Consider the following 25,533-nt stretch of genomic DNA (forward strand, 5'->3'; position numbering starts at 1 on the left):
GTTATGACAAAAATGGTGAGTCATTTACCATTAATTTCAAAGTAGTAGCTCATATTACTCAGAAATAACACTCTGTGAAGTGAAGTTGCTCTTCATTAGAAAAAGGCAAATTCTAAAGAACAGTGGTTTGCTTCAAACTATGCAAAGCTGCTACAAAATTATTCTGCTCAGCTTCCTTTATATGAATTTCTGGCAAAAACTGTCATGGCTGGTAGTCCATCTTCCATATTTCCCAGATTTAGCACGCGATTTTTCTTTTTCCACATCTCAAGTTTGCACTGGAGGGAAGTATATGACATTAAGATTCAAGAACAATCACATGGTAACTTGCCCAAGATGAAAACACAGGGCTTCCAACAAAGGTGGATTCACTCGACTAGCTGCATCATGCTGTTAGGAATTATACTGGAGGGGACAGCAAGGAATACAGGGTAAATATCATGGAGAAATACAACCTAGCAGTTCTTTGATGAAACCACATATGAGTGAAGTTGCTTGTATATCATGCCTAATACTAGCAGCCACCTTTTCCTTGGAACAACTTGTCAATGCGCCATTATCCCTTCTGATATCCCTTTGCTGTGACTTGGACCATCAGGTTCTAGAGAGGCTAGCAACAGGCTCTTGTAAATAGTGTAAGAAGTTGCTCAGTCCATAAAAAGGAAAGGAATTTCCTGATCAGCTGAGTGATTATAAACTTTTCAAGAAGGCCTCTGTTCCATGCAGTGCTTTATATATAGAACAGAACATTTACCTTCCAGCCTGAGTTAACTCATCTTCTGACTGAATGAGATGCCGCACATCGTCTGGAGTCAAATGCTTCAGAATATCCTCGAGATACTGAGGAGAGAGACAGAGGGAAAAAAAACACAATGAAACCAAATAATCAAAATGCATGCCATCACTGCATATACCATTTGATGAAACAATATATGTGCTTCTATCACAGTAGTAAGTCATGCAAACTTGTAAGCTGTTATCAAATTTATATACTGTTTTAGCCTACTTTCCCCATTTTGATAAAATAAAAATGCTTTTCATTGACATTTTGCTGAAATTTTAAGTAACCAACTTTAAGGTTTAGTTGTCTTCATACACACAGGTAAACTAAAGGAATTCTGTGGCTATGAGAGAAAATCCCGGATCTACGTATGAAGACTTTTACAAGGTAATTTTGAAAGATATGGCCTAATCACAACAGAATAACAGAAAAGATTATAACATACACACAGGTAAAAGGAAAGTTTAGGTGGACCATTGAAGAGATGGCAGTGATAACATGAAAATTACACAGTTATTACTAGTTTTGTAGCCAATGTTATTTGGCATGTCTTCATTTAAATTTCCAGTTGTAACTTCCCCTGCACCAGGTTAGAGGCTGGGATTTAAATCCCCCCTGCAGAGAGCTTAAGGAGAAAAGATGCAGTAATAATGAAATTTTCTGCTATATGTTAGCTCAAGGTTCACTAGTTTCCTCTTACTCATAAAGTTACAAGAGAGCAAAAATTATTAAAAGCAACGCAAGCTACTTCTTACACTTTGAATTTGAATTATTCGGATGTTACTTGGAGGGCTCAATTCACTAAATTTTGAATTATGTGTATTAAGGTGCATAAAAAATTATATGTTTGCAGACTCTGACTTGATCTTTATGGCATTTTGAATTATCTAATGATAAATTAGTGAGGATTTACTGTCTAAGGAACAACAAGAAGAATGAGACACATGTTGCGGTACAGCTCAAAGTTTCAGTGTTTCAGTATTTCAGTGTTCAGGGCATAAACCTTCACTGCATACCACTTGTACAAAAACTTGAAACATGATGAAAGGAGGGAAATATGAATTAAAATGCCAGTACACAGTGATATAATGTGCAATAATACCTCTTCTCTGGAGCAATTCTGCTGGTAAAAGGAATGTTTGTTTCGCTCTTCTTTGGATAAAGCAGTGATGTAGAGGCGTTTGTCAAAACACAGTGGAATCGTCTTGTCCTTCACACCAAATGAGCTCAGAATTTCTTCCTGTTGAGCAATAAGCAACTTGTTGGGTACCTGATAGCCAGCCATGTTCAGCAGATCTCTTACCATCGGACCCTTCACAGCCAAATCTAATGGTGAAGACGAGTGTAAGGAGGGAGATATGTTCACCTGTAACATGTGAAAGTGCCAGCTGTAAATATATTTTTTGGCTTATAAATATTCAGCACAATTTGTAAAGCATTCAAGGTGACAATGATGTAGCCAAGACCTGCTTATTCATATTTTTTTCATTTTGTGGTAAAAGTATTCCATTTTAATTTCCTTCACACATCAGATGTGAGGTTCTGACCATGATCCTTTGAGATGTGGTGCTGTGGGGTCTGGTAGTTCACCAGTGTTCCTTTGAAACTTTAGCAACCTTCTACCTGACAACATGGCATCACACCCCACAAGATAGTAATTTTCTTCACATAATTATGCATAATTGTGAAAGGAAGCTAAAAAATGACACTGCAGTCATATAGTCACATTATTAACACTGCACAGTGACTTTACATATGTTTTATGGAATTCAATAAACTTCAGGTTTTTACTGTCACGTATGGAAACACTGTATCTGTCATAATATTAATCTTAATATCAATTTCATATGTAATTTTAATCATTGTGAAAAATCTCTCACTCCTGAAAAAAAATAAGCTATATCAAACAAACATACAAATTGCTTAAGTAAATGTGGTCTATTATCATTTGAAATCAATACAGGAATCAGGCTTAAGGAAACATTAAAAATTTTAAAACTGCGTATGTGGTCTGGGTCTGAGTCATGGATATGCATCTGATTGTGATCACCAAGACAACCAATACTTTCTGTTCTGTGATCCAGATGCAGTGGGTTATTATGTCCACATCTGAAATTGATAAAGTTTTTCAGTGTCTGAACATACCTCAAGGAGCCAGGGCTTCAGGGTTTCATCCAACAGCACATCAATGCCAAACAACTCATATGAACAGTAACGAGAAACAAGGTTGGCTCGTGTTAGCTGGTTAATGGATGACTCTCCACTGATGATTGTCTTGATAACGAGATCAACCAGACTATTCCACAGAGCTGTTACATCCACACCTTCTTTTTCTAGGTATGTCCACAGCGTCTTCACTGTCCTGTTGTAATCCATCAAAGTGGAAGATGGGGAAATAATGCTCAACAATGTTATGTATAATATGCAACCATTTCTGAAGTTATAGTTCTAGACTTAAAAATACTGGATGCTGAAAACCATAATAACATGGCCTACAGCAATTCTGATCTTGACTTCTTCACTAATTTCATCCTTCCCTGTTATCTAAGTACAAATATTTCAACAACAGAACTTCTCCAAAAAAAAAAAAAACCCATTAACACTGATATCCCATTTAAGGTTGGGAAGTTCCTTATAACCCTATGTACTTGGTTTTGTTACAGAACTGTCTACTGAATGTAAATCAATATCAGTAATTTAGTAATATGTAATACCTGCAAAAGAAATTAAACAAAAATATGTATTTTCATTTTTAACTCAAACAGAAGAACCAGAGACTGCCTGACATTTACAAGTCACTTTAACACAATTTTCAACATTCTTTAATTTAGTTATGCAATTTGTTCAAATAATTTAATGATGATGTAAAAAACTCTTCATTTCTTCTACGTTGGGTTTTACTGGCAACTCAGACCTTGAAAACTGGAACTGCATTACTCCACATGTATGTCAGAGTTCACAGCAGCTTGAGAAAACTGGATTTGAAGAAAATTAATTGTTAATAGGAAATGCAATGTTTTGGTGCCATTTACTGGTAGACTAGCACAAATACATATTTACAGACTGGTAGTACAGTGGGTGGGACGGGCAGGCAAGTAGGTAGGTAGCTGGCACAGTAGTTACATGTACTCACACATCACCAGGCTATGGATCAAAAAAGAACATGAATTTAAAAGGTTTGTTTGAAAAACACAACTTGACTGTAATAATTTATGGAAGGATTAGGTGTCCCACACCTTTCTACAACACATTACTCAGTGGTGAACACGATTATTGCCAGGCAGGACAACACAACAGACATCACATGCAGTAATGTGCCAATAACTGCCTCTGACACAGTACATGTGTTCCCCAATGCACACACACTGCTTGAACACTGCATCATAAGTGCAAACCACACCAGGAAGTGTGTTTCATGTTTCACATCTTTCACCTTATACTTAGAAAAGAGGAACACCTGAGAAAAGTAGATCCCATACATGTTGAACAATGACTATTGATGTCTGCTGCTCATTAATGCAGGCAAAGAGCAAACCTCACATAACCACACAGATTAAACCTCTTGCGTTATCACACACTCATCATCATGGAAGAAATACTGCATTATGCAGATAGGGTGCCATGAACATGAGGCATGTCACATTCTTTACCTATCATAAACCCATGCTTGACCATCCTATATCACCTCATTCCACAGTTAATGACATGTATTATGCACTTGACCATCCTATGTCACCTCACTCCACAGTTAATGACGTGTACTATGCGCTTGACCATCCTATGTCACCTCATTCCACAGTTAATGACATGTATTATGCGCTTGACCATCCTATGTCACCTCATTCCACAGTTAATGACGTGTACTATGCGCTTGACCATCCTATGTCACCTCATTCCACAGTAATGACATGAACTATGCGCTTGACCATCCTATGTCACCTCATTCCACAGTTAATGACGTGTACTATGCACTTGACCATCCTATGTCACCTCATTCCACAGTTAATGACATGAACTACGCACCATCACATGATAAAGAGATGTGACCTGCTTATGCCTGAAACAATCAGAACTGTTGGAATGTGAGGTAATTTTTCTCCACAACAACGCAGCACTACACTGATACTGTGATATGGACAACCCGATGCAGATGTGGGACTGGGCAACCCTGATGTACCCTTCTCAATTCCCAAGACCCACCCACAGATGTCATCAATAAGGCTGTCACAGCATCATTACACTGAGTGCAGGTAATTATGGTATTGAAATGGGAGAAATGAGTTGATCTGGTGGAGACCAAAACTGAGTAGGGGAGAGATGCAAGTATGTTGTGATTTGCTGTGTCTGTAGTGTAAGCTCATCATCACATACATAAACCTCACATAAACCTCCTGAAATTCCTTGCATATCTTGATTCAGCCAAAGTAACAGCAGTGAGATGTGAGGCTTACCACTTGTGTCCCTGGCAAGCCGTAGCATCCTCATTTTGGGTATACTGACTACTCATCTTGTTAATACTGTAGTTGGTGAGATGCATGTAGCGATCACCCAGGCTTGCCATGTCACTGGAGTATTTCACTAAAGTAAAAAATGAAACAGAATATTAAAAAAGTGGGTGAGGAGGAAACAATTCTGACTTTTGCAAACAGACATTATGGTTATCATTTTTAAATATCACAGACATTATGGTTATCATTTAAAATATCACATCCATATTTTCTTCACACAGTTGCCTGTTACATAACATACAATAGATCTGCTGGACATGCTTTTCTATACCAAAAATGCCAGGCAACAAAACATCCACACATATGTGAACAGAAGAAGGTTCTACAACTGAATTAAAATAATAAGTCAAATCTTACAACAACTACATAAGAAAGCCCGAGTGTTTCACTGCTTCCATTGCATTTACTTAACTTATAAGGTACTAAGCCTTACGTGGCCAATAACTTTCAGTGGCCCAGAGTTAAATTTCAGGATCACTATTAAAAGTGAATGGTTTTTCTTAAAAAATGGTTTCTAAGTATACAACAATGAAATAAATGTCTACTTCTAAAGAAATGTTTGATCTGTATTTCTGCATGTTCCCAACCTTAAACCTAGATAATATTGTTTAGGAATCATTCAATGCATTACAGATGCTTGTTCTTACACCTGTGTCACAAGTAAACCAATTTAATGGCTAAAATTATTTTGCTTTTCCATTTGCTTACAAGAAGGATGTACTGTACAACATGCACAAATATGTTTTGCAGTTGATGGCTTCCCAGCAGACATAAATTGAAAATATTTTTTCTCGCAGCAATACATTGGAAATGCAAATACACCACGACTGTACTCTGCACAAATCCTTACTTTGTTGTAGCAGACAAGAAGGTTCAAGTATCTGCTTAAAAGGCTGGAAATTTCTCCACAAACTGAGAGACATCAGCTTTTCAAAAATTCTACTTCATGAAGTCAGTACGAGAATAAAAGAATGCATCTGTAAGAATAACTTTTCAGTTCAACAATGAGACAAAAATTTGGAAAAATTTCAAGACCCAAGGCAAAAACAAGAATTTTATTGATGAGCCCAATTCTTTTGCTGAATCACAATCAGTAATACTAGCCACTTTTTCAGAATACTGAAGTGTACTACTTCTTCTTATTGATAACAAACACCTTTTCACTGGAAATTTTTAATAAATAATTGTTATTAAAAAATAAGTTTCACAGCCATGCCATTCTTCACTGTGAGCATATGGGGGGGGNTCTGATGTGTCAGGTAGTCTGCATGGTACTAAACATACCAAAACTAGTTATCTGAGAATTTAAAATAAATAATTAAGACTATCTCTGAATTCAGTCTTGAAAATCTGACTCACACATGCCTAAATATAAGTTCAACTACTTGCATTAATGCAAGTTCACACTCTAACTTGCAATAATACGTGGCTTCTGCTCTTGTGCCCCAAATTTATTTCATTTACATGCTGTTTACCAAATTAAACTGAGGTATATTAAATATTCATACCTGACGCAAACCGAACCAATCCATCATCATATATGTAGATGCGGAGAGGATTGATATTGGTGACAAGTACATAGAGGCGTAGGTCAAACTTGCTACCGTTGATGAGGTAAGGCTGTGATATGTACTTCTGCACCACCAATGGTCGCTTTTTGGGGATCTGAGCCCAGCGGTGAACAACCTTAATGCCAGTACCTCTTGCAGATGCAGGCTGAAAAATCATATCCAATTAATTTTGCTATTTTGTATCTATTGCATATTCACTTATATACATGCTGAAAGGTATGCTTCATACTGGCTTAATAATCCATTTCTCCTTGCCACAACTCTTCTCCCAAGCCTGGCGAAGCAACTTGCTGTCTTGAGGTAGTACATATGTGCGAGGGATAAACCCAAATCTGAAAATCAGACAAGAGATGGTTATATATATATAGACAATATATATGTATATGTTATGTCATTCTCATGCAGTAGCAGTTATCACAGGTGGTACCTCTATGTTTGAAACACTGCCATCTGAAGATAAAGCTTTAACTTAATTCAGTTTCAATGGAGGGGGAGAGAACCAGATAAACGTATACAAGATGTGGGATGAGGGGGAAGAAAGGGGGTGAAGAATGAAGATATGAATGCAACCAGTTTTCAATATCATCCTAGTTCTAGACATTAATACGTCGTTCCTTAATAACTTATGTTATAATTGTGCACAAGGTACAAAGTTATCATAACAGAACCAAAGTGGTGATCTTCAGAAGCATAAAAGTCCACCACTAAATCCTGTAAGAGGCATTTTAAACCAGGATTAATTTTCATATTATACTCTCATTTATAGTACAGATATTATGTTCATCTCCAAAGCAATCTCTCCTAACATTTTCCACCCCAAGATTCTGCATGTACTTCTTGTCAATACCATACATGCCACATCTACTTTCACCCAAGAATTCTAAACATAACACTAGATAACATGGTTATGCTAACATACAAATTGACTTTTTTAACATAATGTTGCTCCCTAATCTCAACACAAAAATTTTTTAACTAGTCTCAGTACTGTGTAGAGAATCTGGAGCCAAAACAATACCTTTCTTCAGTTTGTGTGTTCTTACAAGTTTCATCAACCATAATGACTGAATATGTTCTACTGGTGAATAAAAGATCATTCTCTTTGAACATCATCATATAAAAGTGCATAATAAGTGGTACATATGTTAATATGCTTTGCATAAAAAAGGATACAAACACCATGCATGTTACAACTTCTTGTCGTTTCTGTGATCAGTATAACCAATTCAGAAAAAAAAATGCTTATTTTGTATACTTTATCAGAAATAGTAAACATTTGCTGTGCTGTGTAAGCAAATAAAATTAAAATTCTCCATGTTCCCTGGCGAATACTGTATTTGGCTGCTTAAGAAACAAAACATATACTCACAGATACATACCCCACAATATAATTAACAAGCAATGAGCTAGCTGAACCAAGAGGTTTACCAATACCAGTAACAGCAGAACCCTATGCACAACAGTTTTGTTGCTACATCTTTTCTTTTTGTGTAATATTATGAATCTGGTACAGCCAATAATATCAAAGTTTACCATTGGAGAGAATCTTGAGCCAGTACCACCCAATTCTGACCTTGATAACCTAATTCCCTAAGGCTCAATTTAATGCTACCCTCCCCTCACCTAACCAGTCTTCATAGTGAATATTTTCCAAGAAGGTTCTCAACCAAAATGGTGTGCAAAAATTGTCTCTTGAAAGGACTAGGGTAAATAGGGACTAAGAGAAGGCAAAGGGAAACAGTAGTATGGTAGGAGTAACACTCAATGGTCAGGCATTACAATTTCTGTATGTGAAAGTGTAGTACAGTTCTTATAAGACAATTTGCTCTACAAGTCTGGCAGCAAAATGATTCATGTCATGCTTCTATGCATCATCCAACCAAATGGAATTAACCATTTGCTGCTCTCCACAAAAAAATAATGCAATATCACTTTTAAACCTAGCGGGGAATGGAACACAACAGGCTAACCCTACAGGACAGCAAATGATGCGTTCACATTAGGCCATTCATTTCCATGTAGAAAACATTAAAGAATTTTCTTTGACATTTCCTGTAATGTATTGAAATACACTGCCTCTCTGCCCATCCACACTCCTAATGGGTTAAGAAGTGGAAATGCTGTGATGCCAGTAGTTCTACTCATTTGACCCAAAGAAGAGAAATCAGCAGCTAAGCCATGTTGTCAGACTAGACATGGGGTTTGGACCAGTAATCAGATTTTTTGGATTCTTACAGATCATAACTCAATTAATTACAGTTCTACTGCTAATTAACACATTCTACAATTCACTAGGGCATGCACCAAGTCTTCTCAGTCTTCTGTGTCTTCACCAGTCATAGCTTGGTAACAGCTTCCAACGTCATATATTTCTTAGCTTCCATGTTCCATAGGTTCCATCCTTGCTGGCTGGCACCATCTCACACTAACTGTTCATGGCCAATGACTCTAGCTGTGTCTGGCATTAGCATTGGCTACCGCTGGCTAGCACTCGCTTCCACCTCGTCTGTGGACTGCTAACCTCTCCCTACTTGTCTTGAATTTTGTTTGCTGTGTTTCGATTCTCCTGACATAGTCTTTGCACAGATCCAACAGTAAACACCGCTTCCCACAATACCCTTATTGTTGTGTGCATAACTGTTACTGTGCTGACTTGGTGTTAACTGTGCTGTAACCGAGTAATGGAAGTCTCCCCTGATTAAACTATTCCAGTTTATAGTGGACATGCTACAAAATATTTATATAATCTACAGAGGACTGAGGAACATCTGTTATAGCAGAAGTCCTGAAATAGTACTCCTGGTGAAACTAAAAAATACTGCTACGTTTAATGTGACTAAATTGATGATGCTTAAAAAATGTCCATTAAAAGAGATTTCTCAATATAAGCCACACTTGTTACATTAGACATGAACTGTACTTACATTATAAAACATTCTCAGATATGGTATATAACCATATTATTTAACTATGTGTTGATTTTGGTTTCACGTCACATTATACAGTTTAATTTCATCCAGACTGATCTATTTATTGGGCTGTAGAGACATTTCTGTGTTACTCCTTTCAGTACATATATCCTCCCCACCAATATGTCATAAGCAAAAACAAGTGCCTTAGTATGATATAAAAGTGTACAATTTTATACATACTCTTTCTTCCCAAACTTTGTCATAAGGCGGTACAAATTCTTCCATAGCCGATCTTTACGGCCAATCTGAAATGTCCCTGGAAAATGATTGATCTTCTGGAACTCTTTTAAGGTTTTGAAACACAATGATTTCATATGTTTTCCCCATGTACCACACCAGTCATTTGACTCTGAAAAGGAAAAAGGATTATGAGACCAATAAACAAGTGCAACTATTGCTAAAAGCTTGGAAACTGAATATGATCAGAGCTAAGCAAACACAGTAGGCACAGTACTCTTTGTGGGGCTAAACTGTGATTCCCCTTTTTGCACGAAAATGTACTTCTGTGAATGATATCATCCTACATGCATATGAATGACCCACAGTTTGGTATCATTCATTATATGGTGGTCTAGCTCGCTCCTTCAAATGAAGGAAGTGAATAATCTGCTGCTGAAATGGTCTTACAAGCATGAATAAAAACAATACAAAAACAAAATTTCCATTTCAATATATTATCTTACCTTAAAAGATTAAAGAAAAGAAGGAAATCTGTAACATACAACACGCACAAGGCTGGCACAATTATTAATTCATCACAACTGCATGAAGCTACAATACATATACATCACTGTGTGAGGCTTTGGTTCACATGGCTGACCTGTGTTTTTGATGGTTTAAGTAAATTTACTGCTTTATATTGAATTGTTGGGAGTTTTCATCCATGGTTGGTAAGCTATAGCCTGGGGATATTAACCCTTTGACGTGGTCATTTAAATTCCGCGGCCACGGCTCCTGCGGTAATATATTCAGCCGGCCATTTAAATTTTGTTCGAAAATTATTTATTCATCATTGTTCTTAAATTCTATGAGATAGGAACATGAAACTTTCACTAAAATGATCTTAAATGGTGGTTTTATAACCTTACCTTATAATATGGGCGCCCTGTATCTCGGCCATGGAAGCAGGTTGTTTAGTATTTCAGCTGTGAATGGTACGCCTTGAAGGATGAAACTTTCACTAAAATGATCTTAAAAGATGGTTTTATAACCTTGCCTTATAATATGAGCACCCGGTATCTCGGCAATGCAAGCAGGTGACGCCTTGAAGCATTAGTCTAAACACAGCGCTGGCTCTCATTCACCAAACAAATACTGCGTATCTTTTCTTTTGCTCTTTTTTTTAACCACACAGCTTCTGTGCAGCCTAGCCCTCTTCCCCGTGAGGGGTCTAGTTCAAGGAAATGTCCTTCCGTGAGCAGTAAAGCTAGTCAGGTCAGCTGCAGTAAATTCAACGTTACGAGTTATCATAACAAGGGGTTGTTGCTATGCCTTTGATATTCCATCCATTTTGGCGGCTGTAGATGTCGTAGGGGTGACCACAGAATTCATGAAGTTATTCTAAGTACTGGCTGGTATGTAGTGCACGAAAGCAGAGCCTAGCTGGCTCAAAAAAATATTTATGGTCATCCCTCGAAACGACCACCAAGGTCAGTACGATAAAATGGCGTCAGCTGGAGCGATAATACATGAAGGAATGAGTTCTTTTCCCTCCCCCACACACATCCGTATCGTCTCAGGGGGTGACCACAGTGTTCTGCCTTAATTCGTGACGTTTTTCTAAGAACTGGGTGCTATATACTGTGCGAAATCAATGGATCATGCGAGAATAAATTACTGGACACCCCTCTTCTAAGAATTCCAATTGAGTGTGTTTGTGTGGCCAGCTCAGGGCAATATTATATTATAAACATCACGTCTCTGCTGTTTATATCTTCAAAGCAAAGAAAACACGCCTTTCATAACAGCTTGAACGAGGAACCTCTACCAGAAGCAACAGGAACTTTGCTGCAAGACAGGTATATGTAACGATGACTTGGCGCAGATAAAGTCGTGTCTTATTTATACTCTGTTCTACTGACAACAGGCCAGCGAAAAATCTAACAATCTACAGCAAAACCATCAATTATTATGGGCGTTATAACATAGGTGTGCAGCTGGACGAAACATACACGTCGAACCCCCCCAGACAATTTAAATCCCTGACGAAACATACACGTCGAACCACGGGAACGGGTTAATCAAAAAGGGACTGTATTGTACACTGTCTTGTATACTGTGGTGTACACTTTTTAAGAATTGTTAACATGTAGTGTTTGGTTGTATTCAACTGATTTGTTCAATTGTGCCTGTGTAAGAGTTATGAATGTTAAATAAATTATCAATTATCAATACATATCTTACAATTCTGACTGCAGAATGGCCATGTAACATACTGGAGAGAACTGTGACACATGGGAGTAACAGTTTACACACAAAATAGCATAAACTGACATCGTTTTACACTATATTTAAAATTTTTCAATAACAGCCACCAAACTTTGTTCAATGCTTTAATTCTTCAATGAGTACATTTACGTGTAAATGAGAGTGTCGACTCTACCTTGGGTAACAGATGGAACAGCCAGTACATAATCTAAAAATAACACACAGTTTTCTTTAGAATTTTTGTTGGTATTTAAGCTGTAAATATGTGAGAGTGCAATACAAATGTGACACGTTACAGCATGAAACCGCCCATTAGGTAACTTAAGTACTGCAGCCTGTGTAGCACAAAACTTTGATGTGACCAGATATTAAGTCATATGCAGAAAACTGGCAGGCCTAGCCACTGGCAAAGGCTTTGCAGTGAGTTGTTCTGCATATATTCATAATATATCTTCTGCTCTTAATTCTAGACAAAACAAATTGATTACAGAAACCAGAGCAGCTACTAGGGAGGACAATGATAAAACAGAAATTGAGTAAATAAGTTGTGACTTGAATTCCACTTGACTAGCTCACTACAGACCAGTGGCAGGCTTTTGTCTGAAGGGTGATGAAACCTCAGGTGGTAATTCCAGAGAATCTGTCAGTCCCATATTGAAGCAAATATATCAGAGATGGGTTCTATAAAATGTTAACAAGGAATCAAACAAAATGCATGTAAACCTCTGCTGAACTCACTTCTAACAAGCCTGAAACCTGAATTTACAAGTGTACGGCGAATGACAAGTGGAGTGATGGTACTCAGCTTCCACTTCATGTGACGCTGAATTTCAGCTGGAAGACCTTCACCTGGCAAAGAAAGAAAAGGCAGACCTGCATTACACAGTCTAAAGAGTCAAACCATTTGGATGCTATGAGCGAAAACTTCCATTTTGCTTCAGAGAAGCTGAAGCTGATCCCGGCAGAAATTAATGAACATGAGAACTGCTGATATAGATAACTACTGGAAAAAAAGACAAAAATTATGTGAACTTACCCTTGACATCATGCATGGTAAAGTGAATATATGGAGGAACATATGAAAACAAGCTCATCCTCAGACATCCAGGCAAGCCCTTTGTTTCAATCATGGATGTCACTGGGATAACTGCAAATAATGGGGGGAAAAACTCTATATGAACGAAAATGTGCAGCTCACAACTTGTTCAATAATTATTACTAACTTCTCGTATCATTTACCTTTCCTATGAGCATGGTCACTGAGAGATATTGATCCAAGAGTCTCCCCCACTACTGATGGGGTATTAGAATCATTTGATATGGTGGTTAAGCTGCTGAGCACAGACTGGTCATCTGCTAAAAATACATTCAAATAATAAATTATTAGCAAAATTAATAAATCACTAAAAATGAATAACTGTTCACTGAGTGATGACATTTTTAACTTACTTTGCTAGGAAATTCTCTGCAAGATTGAGTTAAAAACTGTACAAGGAAACAATCCATACTGCTGTTTGCAGCAATTTCCAGTGTATAAGACTAATTTTCATTGGAAAATGCTGTTTAAGATCTATGTACATCTTACAGTTCAAACATATACCACGCATGCCTTTCTCTCACAACTTTTCGAAATTATGGGTGTCCTATTGTCTGGAAAATACAATAGAGTTATACTGCAATAGAGCAAGTATGACTTATAACAAGGGCTTCATTACAGCAACAAAAACATTGGACCTGTCAATATCTTGCTGTTATATGTATGGGAAACCACTGCATAAAATGAGGGTACTTTCCTGTACTTTCATCAAAATGAGTAATTTGTAATTAGATGCCAATGTTTTCTCACAACATTTTGCAGAAACTGTAATTATAATGTTGCTTCCCAAAGTTATTGATGGCTAGCAGTTTGTAAAGGCCTTGTCAATCCAACCTCTCCGTCCTACCAATCTGGCAGAAAATTCTCATTCCACAACCTGAGAGCACCTCCCCTCCTACAAGTTTTAACCACTGAGAAGTGTATATAATTTGATATCCCTTTAAGTTATTCATCAGTCTAGTGGCTTGTTTCATTGTGTGTTGTGATGCCTCGTATGTTTACAGAGGTAGGGTGCAATATCTTCCCATCCTTGTCATATAGGTTTACCCCTCCCCTGAGCTTCCACTGACCTCAAACCTATGTCACAGGATATGATCTGTGTTTATGTTTAAGGTTCTTCTCCTCAACAAACATCTGATGTTTTGGTCTGTGCTGACTGTAAGATTTTGAGAAATCCTAATTATGGCAAAAAAGCAGAAGAGCTTTGACTTGAATATGAAGCTTGAAATAATGTCTGTGTGAAACTGGCATCTCATCAAAAAGCGAAAAAGGATGACAAAATGGATTAAATTCTTTGACACTGTTTATAATACTGAAAAAGAGAAAATATGGTATACACTAAACTCAAGCAAACTATGGTCTTGTTTTCACATGACATGAAGTCACAACATTTGTCATGACACTGTATGCCACGGCATAAATCACTGTGAAAAATCAGCGTCATGACATCTAGACTGTGGTTTTCTTAAACATCAAAGAATCAGAGCAAGTTTGCTTTCTGCTGATACCTGTCATGATTTTGCTGCTTACAAAACATTTCACTCTACCAGACCAAAAACAGTCACATCTTCAAATATGAAGTTATCTTTCCATAAGTATATATATGTGATATTTGTTTCAGAATTCTGGTTTGTGACTGTGTGATGTGCATAACAAGACCTGTGCTAACAGTGTATCATCATAAATTGAGAATGACTGAATTATTTTTGTTATAGGTGTGGTAATTTGAACGTTACTTAAACTTAATTTTATTAGGCTATAAAATTAAATAACTATTTCTTCATCTACAATTTACATGAAATAAACACACATTCTTTACCTTCCTCACTATCCTCCCCTGGTTCTCCTTTGCTGTCTCCATCTTCACCGCTGCCACATGTCCGTTCACTGAAATAACATCAAAGTGAAATAAAATATTCAAAAGTAGGTTTAAAAGCAGTTGCAAAATAAAAAGAGGACACAATACACTGTAAACCAACCAAGAAACCGCAATACATTAACTATAAATGAAAATTTTGGTTACAAACAAAAATTAATATTTACAATGAAGTACCCATGAAGCAGGATATTTCTTGCAAAGCTAACAGTTAGGTACTTAAGAAATTACCGGCCTTTTATGAACCACAAAGGTTAATTATGTTGTTCATAGCAGTTCACTACTGGGCCAAATGAATGAAGTCCATATCCACAAATCCCATTCCTTTAACATCCATTATAACGGCACAGTGCCCCTCAACTATACCTAAGTCTCAAAAAGTGGTCCCTCACCTCCACACATTCTCATAAAATCTGACACTAACATCACAGCTCATGTAAAGTTATAGGTTTAACCTCGTACTGAATCAGGTCCTTTTCTATAGCAGGCACAACAGTGGGGAAAATTGAGTATCTCACTATAACAAACCCCAATTAATTAACTGTTTCACATGTCTTACTGATCACCTGACCACAACTGTTTAACACTACTCATACCAAGATGGCTTCATTGCCTAAAAAACATTGTAACCCTAAGAGAACAAGTATCACTTATAACAAGAATGAAAATTATCTCAGCAGCTGAAGAACATATAAACCCATTACTACATCATTACAGTGACTAAGGTGATCAGATCCATTTAATGCTGTGCATATGGTATATTCTCACATGCAAGAAAGGACTTTTGACAACACTCTCACCATACTGAGATTTTCCTACCCAGCCACTAGTCTTTTCCCTACTTTTCTGCATCAACTGTATTTGTCACTTCATTTTTCAAGCTATTTACTGCAGATGGTCTGTAAAGACACTGTTAAATGCCCTTCTGGGATCTTTTTGTCTAGCAGAAGGAAGTCCATATTCCAAAATAATTTTACACGACCTTGAACTGTTTCATTCAAAAGGTCAGTCATTCTAATATGCAACTGAAAAGCATCTGCTGGCTTTGAAAATGTTACATTGTCACAGCAGAGGACAAAGATCATGGAACATGATCACTTCAAGGTCAAGTACCCTCAAGATTTTAGTCAAACAGAAATGCCCTTCACATGATGTCATCTGAACTTCTCTTCAGTCCAATGGCTTGTTTAGTTGTACACTGAGTCACATCACAAATGAACAGCAGCTGAAAACGTTTCTGTAATTTTTCTGCATATTATTTACATTAAAAATTGTTTGAACCTAACTATGGGAACAAAATGAAAATGCTGAGGTTTGAACATAAACCTTGAAGAAATAAGTTTCTGTGAAGTTTCATCAGAGAGTGAAGTAGGAAGGACTGATTTGACATTGCTCATGATTCTGCAGAACAATTTTCAAATACAATCAACTGTTCTATGTGTGGCAGACCTCTGACACAGACATAAATATGCAATGCAAAGAAAGGAAACTTGGAACCTATGTTCTATAAGCGATATTGTCAGGAAAGATTGGCTTCCATACCAGTTGACGGATCAATGGTCTAGGCAGAAGCCAACCATTTTATGACTCACTCAAAGATTGAGAACTTTCAGTTTTCTATAGGCAAACTTTCATATTTTGAAGATAATAAGAAAAAACGCACAATGTGACAAATAACTGTACTGTGCACAACTGGCCAGGAATATAGTAAGCACATTTAAATTTCAGTCCAACTTTATCTTCATGCATTGTGAACATGTAGCAAATAGTGTGACGGATTCTTTCTTGTAAGGAATTTTTCCAAATATGCAGCTGATTGTGTACAAGAAGTTATAAGTATGAGAAAATACTTAACTTCTAGACTAAGATATTGCTAAGATGTCAAGAAAGTTGGATTATTCTTTGTTACTTTCATAACTCTCACAGCCATTTCAAAAGAAAAAAGAAAACATAAGTATTGCCATACACACATTAATAATTTTAAAACTTAGTTCTGTATTGTGATATAATTACACATTAGGAAACAGACACAAGTACCCATTACAACAGGCACTCTCTCAAAATTTATAAATTCCCATTATGTTGGGACTGCACTATATTTTCAAGTGGCAGTTCTGAGATACAAGGTGTGTCCCAAAAGTCATGAAATATATTTCTTTCCCGCGCTCCTACTGGTCGGAGCGCGCTGGAACCGGTTGGGTTAGGGGGAGGAGGCCTTTAGCTTCACAGCGCGCCCAAGGTCAGTCTGCTCGAGCATCGGAGGCGTCAGTATCGCTGATTTAGTGCACCTGTGTTTTGTGACTACGTCACGGCGCGCGATGGCGGATACTTTCGAACAACGTTGGGCGATCAAGTTCTGCACAAAGCTCAACAAAAAAGCCGCCGAAACTCACGAACTGCTTAAGCAAGACTATGGGGAGTCTGTGTGCTGAATGACACACTTCGGCTTCCCCTAAACCGAAGAAGGCGATGATGACCAAATCCAAAGTGAAAACAATGCTCATCATCTTTTTCGATGCCAAGGGTCCACAAAGAGTTTTTACCCCAAGGACAGACCGTCAACGCTCTCTACTATGTGGATGTTCTAGAAAGATTAAGGAAAAGGGTCATCTGCATGCGAAAAGACATCGCCGCTAACTGGCGGCTGCATCATGACAATGCGCCCAGCCACACGTCTCTGCTCGTACGTAAGTTCCTGGCGAAGCACCACGTGGCAACGCTGCCGCAGCCACCCTACAGCCCCGACCTAGCTCCGGCCGACTTCTTTTTGTTCCCGAGGATCAAGACTGCACTCAAAGGACGCCGTTTTGAAAGCATTCAGGCTATCCAAGGGCCGTGACAACAGCTTTAAATGAGGTTCCCGTCGAGGCCTTTGAGGGGGGCGTACCGGGCATGGGAGAGTCGGTGGGAAAAATGTGTAGATGCTCATGGACAGTACTTTGGAGAATATTAATACTTTGTACCGATATCATCAACAAATTTAAAAAATATATATATATATATTTCATGACATTTTTGGGACACACCTTGTACTATGGAGAAATGAAGTGGACAGTGATCATAAGTTTAACACTTTTATTGCTTATCCTGCTTCATCTGAAATTTATGCTACTTATGTGAACAAGGTTTACACTCTGATTTTGAAGGAAGTTTGTGAAATCACTGACTTCTTGCCTTCTGGGATGCAACACCATGTAGCCTGGTGGATCATTGCCAATGTCACTTTATACAATAAAAAAATATAGTTTCTTATTATGTATAAATGCATAACAGCTCTGCATCTGTAAAAAAATATTCCAGCTGTTATCTAGCAGCTTGAGGCAACGTTGAATTTCAAGGGGAGGTCTGACCTCATTCTTTCACTTCCATAATGATCCTATTTTCTTCTTTGTGGATGACTTCTACTTTATTCCAGTGTCTTTTACAGCCCTTATCCCTGGACTGTTCTGCTAGTTTAAACTCGGATATTTCTCCCACTTTTACACTGCTTGTATGTTCACTGATTCCAGTTTGAAGTGGTCTTCCTGTTAGCATTCATCAGAATAACATAACAGGTCATCAAGGTAATCATGCCTACATGTCAACTCCATATAGGTCCCTCTACTATGAGACAATGAGTTTCCAATTATGTAACATAACTACAACCACCATCATTCAGGCCTGCCATGTTCTTTTTTTTTATATTTTAAATTGCGTCAGATATACCTGTCAGCAAAGTCTGAGTCAGAAGATAGGCTTGCATCATCATCATCATGAAGATCTGAAGAATGTTTTCCAATTACAGTCTTTGAAGATACTGGAAAATGTAGAATCTATAGAAAAAGATACAAAAATGAAGTCATACCCTTTCTCATATGAGCAAAAAGTTTCTAAAGCCAGGTGAGCTTGGAGTTTTAATTTTACTTAATGACAAATGACACCAACTTTAACAAAAGAAATGCTTTATAACCATCAACAGTTATGACAGGAAACATACTCACACACGCATAAAGCATACTATAAAGCTATTCCTTTCAGGTAACAGATTAAATATAAACAGATTAATACCAAGCTACAAAAATTAAAATTTACATCACATTAAAAGTGCACAATCACTGGTTAACGATTGCTGGCTCATGAATCAGTTCACCACTCAGATAAAAACTCTTGTGGGAACTGCCCACATTCAAGCAAGTGTGACATGAGCTTCATTGCTTAGCAACGAGTAAAAAGCGGCTGCTAGGCAAAGCCTACAACAATACGGACAGTGACATGTTTTCTATATGTCCGACTCTAGGTTACATAAGAAGATACATTGAGTGGAAGTTACAGTTACAGTTCTACATTTCTACAGTTCTACAATTCTAGTTCAGCATTCAAGGAGTTCGCTATTCTTCAATTCTTCAAACTCAAGTTCGTCCATGTATACTGTGCAACTGTAATAAATACTATAGGACAGTTCAACCAGTGGTTGTCTCTTCATATAACGACATCCCACACTCTACTCACCCAACATTTCTCCAAAGGTGAAATTACAACTAACCATGTCACTGTAATTGCTATGCACCAGCCTACCTATCATCACATAACATACAAGTCTTCATAGTATCATGCTTAATTACTTATAAACAGGGAAGACTTTATATAGTCAATGTGTATGGAGTGACAATAGACGGGGTTTGGGGTGGTGACTACATTTATTGATCACTTTAACACACAACTTGAGACTACACTTCATAGTTCACTGTTACAGATACGCTAGTGCCCTCAGTCTGTTAGTAGCAAATAGTCGTCGCCTTTTAATGGATCCTACTGATGGAGATTCTTCATTTTCTATACTCATGTTATTACTGTTCGGCAGCGGTCACGTGACATGTGTTTTCTGTAGGTCCGTGCTGAGCCTGTTGATAGGCAGCAGCCAGCAGGCCAATCGACTGGCTGGGCAGCAGTATCACGTGATGTGTCGTATGTGATGTGTGTTCTTGTTGTGTCTATATAAGTGAGCAGAATTCCTAAGCTGCAATAATAAGCGGCTGGAGCATAGCAGTAAGCTGAAGGAATACAGCAGCAAGTGGTAAGCTGGAGGGCACAGTAAGCGGCCTCCGTAGTCTAGAGGTAACGTTCCCACCTCATGACTCGTAGTACACGGGTTCAAAAACCCAGCGGAGGTCGTGGAATTTTTAAGGGCGGAAAAATTCAGGGAACAAGTCCTCCGGGAGGGACTTTAAGCCGTGGGTCCCGTGTCGTAGATTTACGGCACGTAAAAGAACCTCACGTCTCTAGACCTCTGAGCAAAATTAGGCAACATTTCCCGCCCAAGTAGTTTCCAATTCCTCCGGTAGATGGGGGAAGTATTAGGTACCACTGCCAGAGGAGGGGGGACTTCTCTGACAGAAAGGGACTATTAGATACCACTGCCAGAGGAGGTTGGAACCTTGCTGGCAGGAAGGGGCTGATAGTAAGCACCAGTACCAGCAGGGTATGGAGACAGTAGAAATTAAAGGGGGACGCACAATGGACCACTAACCGGTCTAAGTGCATGGGGAAACCCACCCCCTCAATACGGAATACGGAGGGGCACAGAAGAAAAGCTGGAGAAGTATGGAAGAGTACAAGATGTCAGCCTGTGAAGACTTAACAGGTGTTCTGAAGACTTTATGTGTACTGTAGTATAGTGATATTGGGAATGTGTAATTAAGTGAAACTTTTACAGTTCCTGTTGTATAGATCTGCTGCCATGAAATGGATTGTGAAGACTAGACTGAGAAGATTAGCATGCAGTGATCTGTACTATGAAAATCAGTAACAGTGTTATTTACTTGTAGTTACAACCTGTAAGTGGTCAATAAATCCAATTATCAATTAAAACCCAGTCTACAGTCACTAATACACATGACAATATTTTAATTACTAAATAATGATTTTATGTGCAATCTTGAATGCAAACCTATAGCTCAAGAGATACAGGTATATGGAATATAACCAAGGCAGATGAACAAGAAATATACAAACATATATCCCATTGACGAACACATGACTGCACTATACTACTCTCAGGAACTCACCTTGGTGTTATGTCCTCTGTGAACAGATGGCTTATGAACATGCATCACTTCCAAGCGGCTGCTATGAGAAACCGAGGGCTCTGACTGGTGTTGAGCATAAGATGAGCATTTAGTATCTTCTATGTAACAACAATTCAAGTTCTCTGTTAGGCCTGGAGAACCATCTCGAGCTCGTTTGGGTTCCCACGAACTATCCTGACAACTACCACCAAAACCTGCTCCAGGTTCTGATTCACTTCGCTGACGTAGCCGTTTCCCATCTACACCACCCCGCAATTCTCGTAATTTGCTACGAAGAACTTCCACCTCATGAAGATAGCGGTCCTGCATTGAGGCAGTATCCACTACAAATGGATGTCTTGATGGGGCAGCCCCACCTTCTTCATTCAGACGATGTGAGTGACAACAATGGTTATTTTCACCCGATGTACCACAAAAATGAGCATCTTGTCTTATAGTAAAACCATACAATGAGCGAAAGTGATTACCAACATTATTTGCTTTAGGTTTTTGTGAGAAATGCCATTTACCACACTCACCTCCTTCAGTCCAAGTTTGGTTACAGAGTGCACCATTTCTTTTAACAGTATCACAAGATTTTTTGGTAAGTTTCCTTGGAAATGAATCACTCAAACTGTGTCCTCTATCTGGACATACATCACTACATGCATCATATGAATTAATGAAATGTTTTGGATTCTCATTTGCTTCAGGAAGCAACATGCTTTGGGTTACAGGGAAACTGTTATCAGTATTCTTATGTTGGTAATGAGGATGGCCCTTCAGAAAACAATCTTTATACTTCTTTAGAGGAACTATGGTTCTGTGCTGTTCTGCAGTTCCATCTACATCCATGGGCTGAGGTAATGTCTGATATAAGATCTCTCTGGGCGAATGAGATTGCCGGCTATCTGCCTGCCTCACAAACTCATGAGAGTTCGGTTGATAACTGCATAAGTCATATTCTGTTACCACTTTCTTTCTCCAGTGCTCATTATCATACCTTGAGTCATGCAGCCTATTACACTCCCGAAGAGGATCAGCTTCCAAACCTTCACTTTTGCTACGTCTCCGTCCACACTGGAGACTTCTACGCACTTCACAAACATGACACCAACTGGCATGTGCAAAATGACACTGGTAATAATTTGGGTTCCTGTGTGTAGTCTCACCACAACTGAATTCACCCTGTGATTCTGGATGGTGATACCCAGAGTTAGAATGATTTAAGGTCACTTTCTGAACCACATACGGAGTTGCCATGCTCTTCAGGTTATTTAATGACAGAATATTGCCATTTATAGCTAATCTCTTGTGTTTCTCTCCACCAGCAATCTGAAATCATTACATATGACAAAGTAATAGAACCACAAACAAAAAATTAGCTGATGTTTCCAAACAGGCAATTCCTTACTAAAAATTAACATGAACATTAACAAGCAATGACAGACTACATCAGTTGCCACTGCCATAATGTAAGAAAACAGAACATACATATGAAATTCCAGATAGAACTCAGAGTCTACTCTCCCACTTCAGACTTCCAGTCCTAAATGTTTCGTGCCCTCAATAACTTTTTTAGATAAAGTAAACTTATAATCCAACACCAGAATCTAATATAAGGACTGAGGTTCTCACAGCAGTGACTATGAAGTATACTGTTGTCTGGGATCTGACGCCATGTAGTCTGGTAGATCATTACTGGCCTACAAAGTATCACACCTCAGAATATATAAATCTTCAGTAAAACTTAACTTGGCTCATGGACTAGCATGTGGGGATTCTGGCATATGGTCATAAAATCAAATTCCACTTAAGTCAAATCTTTATTCCTTGCAATTGTATTATTGTTACTGCTGCTGCTGTGGTTTGGGACCCTTGCTGTTTAATGCACTTACTATAGACATACGTGATGTTATAACCTACTCTGTGTATCTACTTTTGCTGACAGTATCATAATATAATTTTCCATGAAATCTCCTGCAGACTACTGCTACAGTCTCACATTAACTCCATTCTAGGTCGGTGGACTGCTAATTATATTAAACTCAACATAGGCAAAACTAAAGCTACAGCCTTCTCGAGGAAAATCAACATACTGCCACATGCATCAGTGACTTATAAGACGAGGTTTGGGTTTGTAATTGGATTTATTGATCACTCCTTCTACAATCACTCATACGAGTAATCACAATAAATTACAATTATTTACAATAAATCTTCAGTCAAACCCTTCTTCCATGACTGCCTAGGACTCACTCTAGCCTACTGAAAGCCTGAAGCCAGAGTCAGTCACTGTTATACAGTCTCAGGGCGGACTCCACAGACAGCATGTCCATTGCCTAGCAATGGGCATCAACTGCTGTCACGTATTGTTGCAGGGTTTACCTAGCAACGGGCTGTTTGCCCAGAATCAGTCTCAGCGGAAGTGTCTATCGAACCAGTGCCTAGCAATGGGTCTATGCTTCACAGTACTGATCTATAAGTATAAACTCCGTCAATCCTGTACAGCTCAGGCTCACTCTGTTAGAATTCTGGGAGTATTTATTGATTCTTAACTTCATTTCCATTATCATGTCATATATATTTCCTGTATTAAGTTCTTAGGTCTAGTTTGCAGCATACCTTCACATTCTCATCTCTTGAATATATGTACTTTTTATATTTTATATTAGATCTAAGCTTGACTATGCTTCCCTCTTTGGGATTCAATTAAGCCTACTGATGCCAACAAACTAGAATGCATTCAGCAGAAGATTCCAGCCCTCTGTTTTAATCACTTCTTTCCTCAAGTCCATTACAGTTATTCTCTTGCTTTGAAACAGAATTGCACACCTTACAAAAAAAGAAAGCATCACTTTAATGCACTGTTCCTTATTCAAGTTTACCTTGGTTCTAAATTCTGTTCTTCTGTTTTGGAAAGTGTTGTCTTCCAAGTTCCTGCCTGGTACATCAGAGATTTTGCTTTGTTCAATGTTGGCTACTCAAGTAAAAACTGTCCTTCTGCTAGATGCTAGATGTTGATTGCAGGGACATTAACACATCTAGAGCCAGAAGTGCTTTTCTTAATCATATGTTATAATGTTTCTTTCTTCATATTAAAATATTGCCACATATTAGTGACTAGATAGGGGGTTTGGATTGATAATGGGATTTACTGAATGCTTATGATTCACAAGTATACTACCACTAATCTGCACACTGCAAATCATTATAGCACATACTAAGTCTTCTCACTCTGTTATATCTTCACTAGTCATTGTTAAGTATTGGCTTCTAACAACAGAGTTCCTACAGCTCCATGCTCACATTCTTGCTAGCTGGCAACTGACTCACAAGTAACCTGCATAACATAGCACAGCATAGCATGACATTAAATGGCTGCTGGTCCTCACCCGCACAATTATACTTGGCTTTGGGACTCATGACCAAATTTTTGTTTGTTCCAAGATATTTTGTGTTTGAAATGGGGCCTCTCATACCAGCCGCAGCCTATGCGATCACATAAGAAACATGACTTCCAATGGTACTTCTACTGTCCTGTATCTATTTGTTTCCATGGGAATGTTTACCACACCACTGTCCAGCAATGGCCATCTGTTCTGGTCCTGTTATTCTGCCTTTCAGGTGTCATATCACAGAATTAACTGCAAACAATATGAATGCATGTATATTTTTTTTTTTGCTGCATACTGGCTGGAGCAATTTAACTCACTGAATGTTTATTATTGTCCAAGCTGCCATGGTTTGGTTTGTCTTTGTTTGTGTGTACATGCTTGTTTTATTCCATCTGTGTTCATGCTTCTTTTAGGATCAATATTTTGGCTGCTGTGTAGGCACATATATAAATAAAGAAATTGATTGAACTGATATTATTATATACCAATACATTTAAAACTTGTTTCTCGCTATCATATTTTATGCCAGCCATGATTCTTCCAACCATTAAAATACTAATGGTATTCACTATAAATGTATACATTTTACTTTTCTCACCTCTCAATGATAACGTTGATTTGTGCTGATGGAATATCATCAATATTATTCAAATTACATAAATTGCCTTGTGTTTGTATTTGTTTCTTTTATTTACTTTAGCTAACTTTGTGGTTGGACTCTGGACTGTTAAGTCAACATGTAAATAAATAAGAACTGAATTGAATTATTATTCTTTTATTATCATCATGGTGGCAGCAGTAGTGGAATCATATCATGATCATCATCATAATCATGTCACTGTCTAGGACTCCTAGTGGTG

The 25,533-nt window shown here is 38.0% G+C and overlaps 1 protein-coding gene across 6 annotated transcripts in view; it reads right to left on the bottom strand.

Annotated features, from left to right (window-relative positions):
* Positions 1 to 25,533, bottom strand: part of LOC111864263 (tubulin polyglutamylase TTLL4) — a 46,207-nt gene that overhangs the window by 16,138 nt on the left and 4,536 nt on the right. For 4 of the 6 annotated variants that reach the window (XM_023851382.2, XM_023851380.2, XM_023851379.2 and 1 more), the window contains exons 2-14: positions 21,276 to 22,610; positions 18,937 to 19,043; positions 15,175 to 15,242; positions 13,499 to 13,615; positions 13,296 to 13,406; positions 12,998 to 13,108; positions 10,013 to 10,181; positions 7,090 to 7,192; positions 6,798 to 7,005; positions 5,233 to 5,359; positions 2,927 to 3,143; positions 1,884 to 2,147; positions 755 to 840 (exon numbers count right to left, since the gene is read on the bottom strand). In XM_023851382.2, coding sequence (XP_023707150.1) covers positions 755 to 840; positions 1,884 to 2,147; positions 2,927 to 3,143; positions 5,233 to 5,359; positions 6,798 to 7,005; positions 7,090 to 7,192; positions 10,013 to 10,181; positions 12,998 to 13,108; positions 13,296 to 13,406; positions 13,499 to 13,615; positions 15,175 to 15,242; positions 18,937 to 19,043; positions 21,276 to 22,538 — 2,951 coding nt within the window. In that variant the 5' untranslated portion in view covers positions 22,539 to 22,610. Of the gene's footprint in view, positions 1 to 754; positions 841 to 1,883; positions 2,148 to 2,926; positions 3,144 to 5,232; positions 5,360 to 6,797; positions 7,006 to 7,089; positions 7,193 to 10,012; positions 10,182 to 12,997; positions 13,109 to 13,295; positions 13,407 to 13,498; positions 13,616 to 15,174; positions 15,243 to 18,936; positions 19,044 to 21,275; positions 22,611 to 24,163; positions 24,320 to 25,533 lie in introns of all 6 variants that reach the window. The other 2 variants (XM_023851383.2, XM_023851381.2) reach the window with 2 other exon arrangements.

The sequence above is a fragment of the Cryptotermes secundus genome, unplaced genomic scaffold (genome assembly GCF_002891405.2).
Source record: "Cryptotermes secundus unplaced genomic scaffold, Csec_1.0 scaffold33, whole genome shotgun sequence".
Taxonomy (NCBI): Eukaryota; Metazoa; Arthropoda; class Insecta; order Blattodea; family Kalotermitidae; genus Cryptotermes; species Cryptotermes secundus.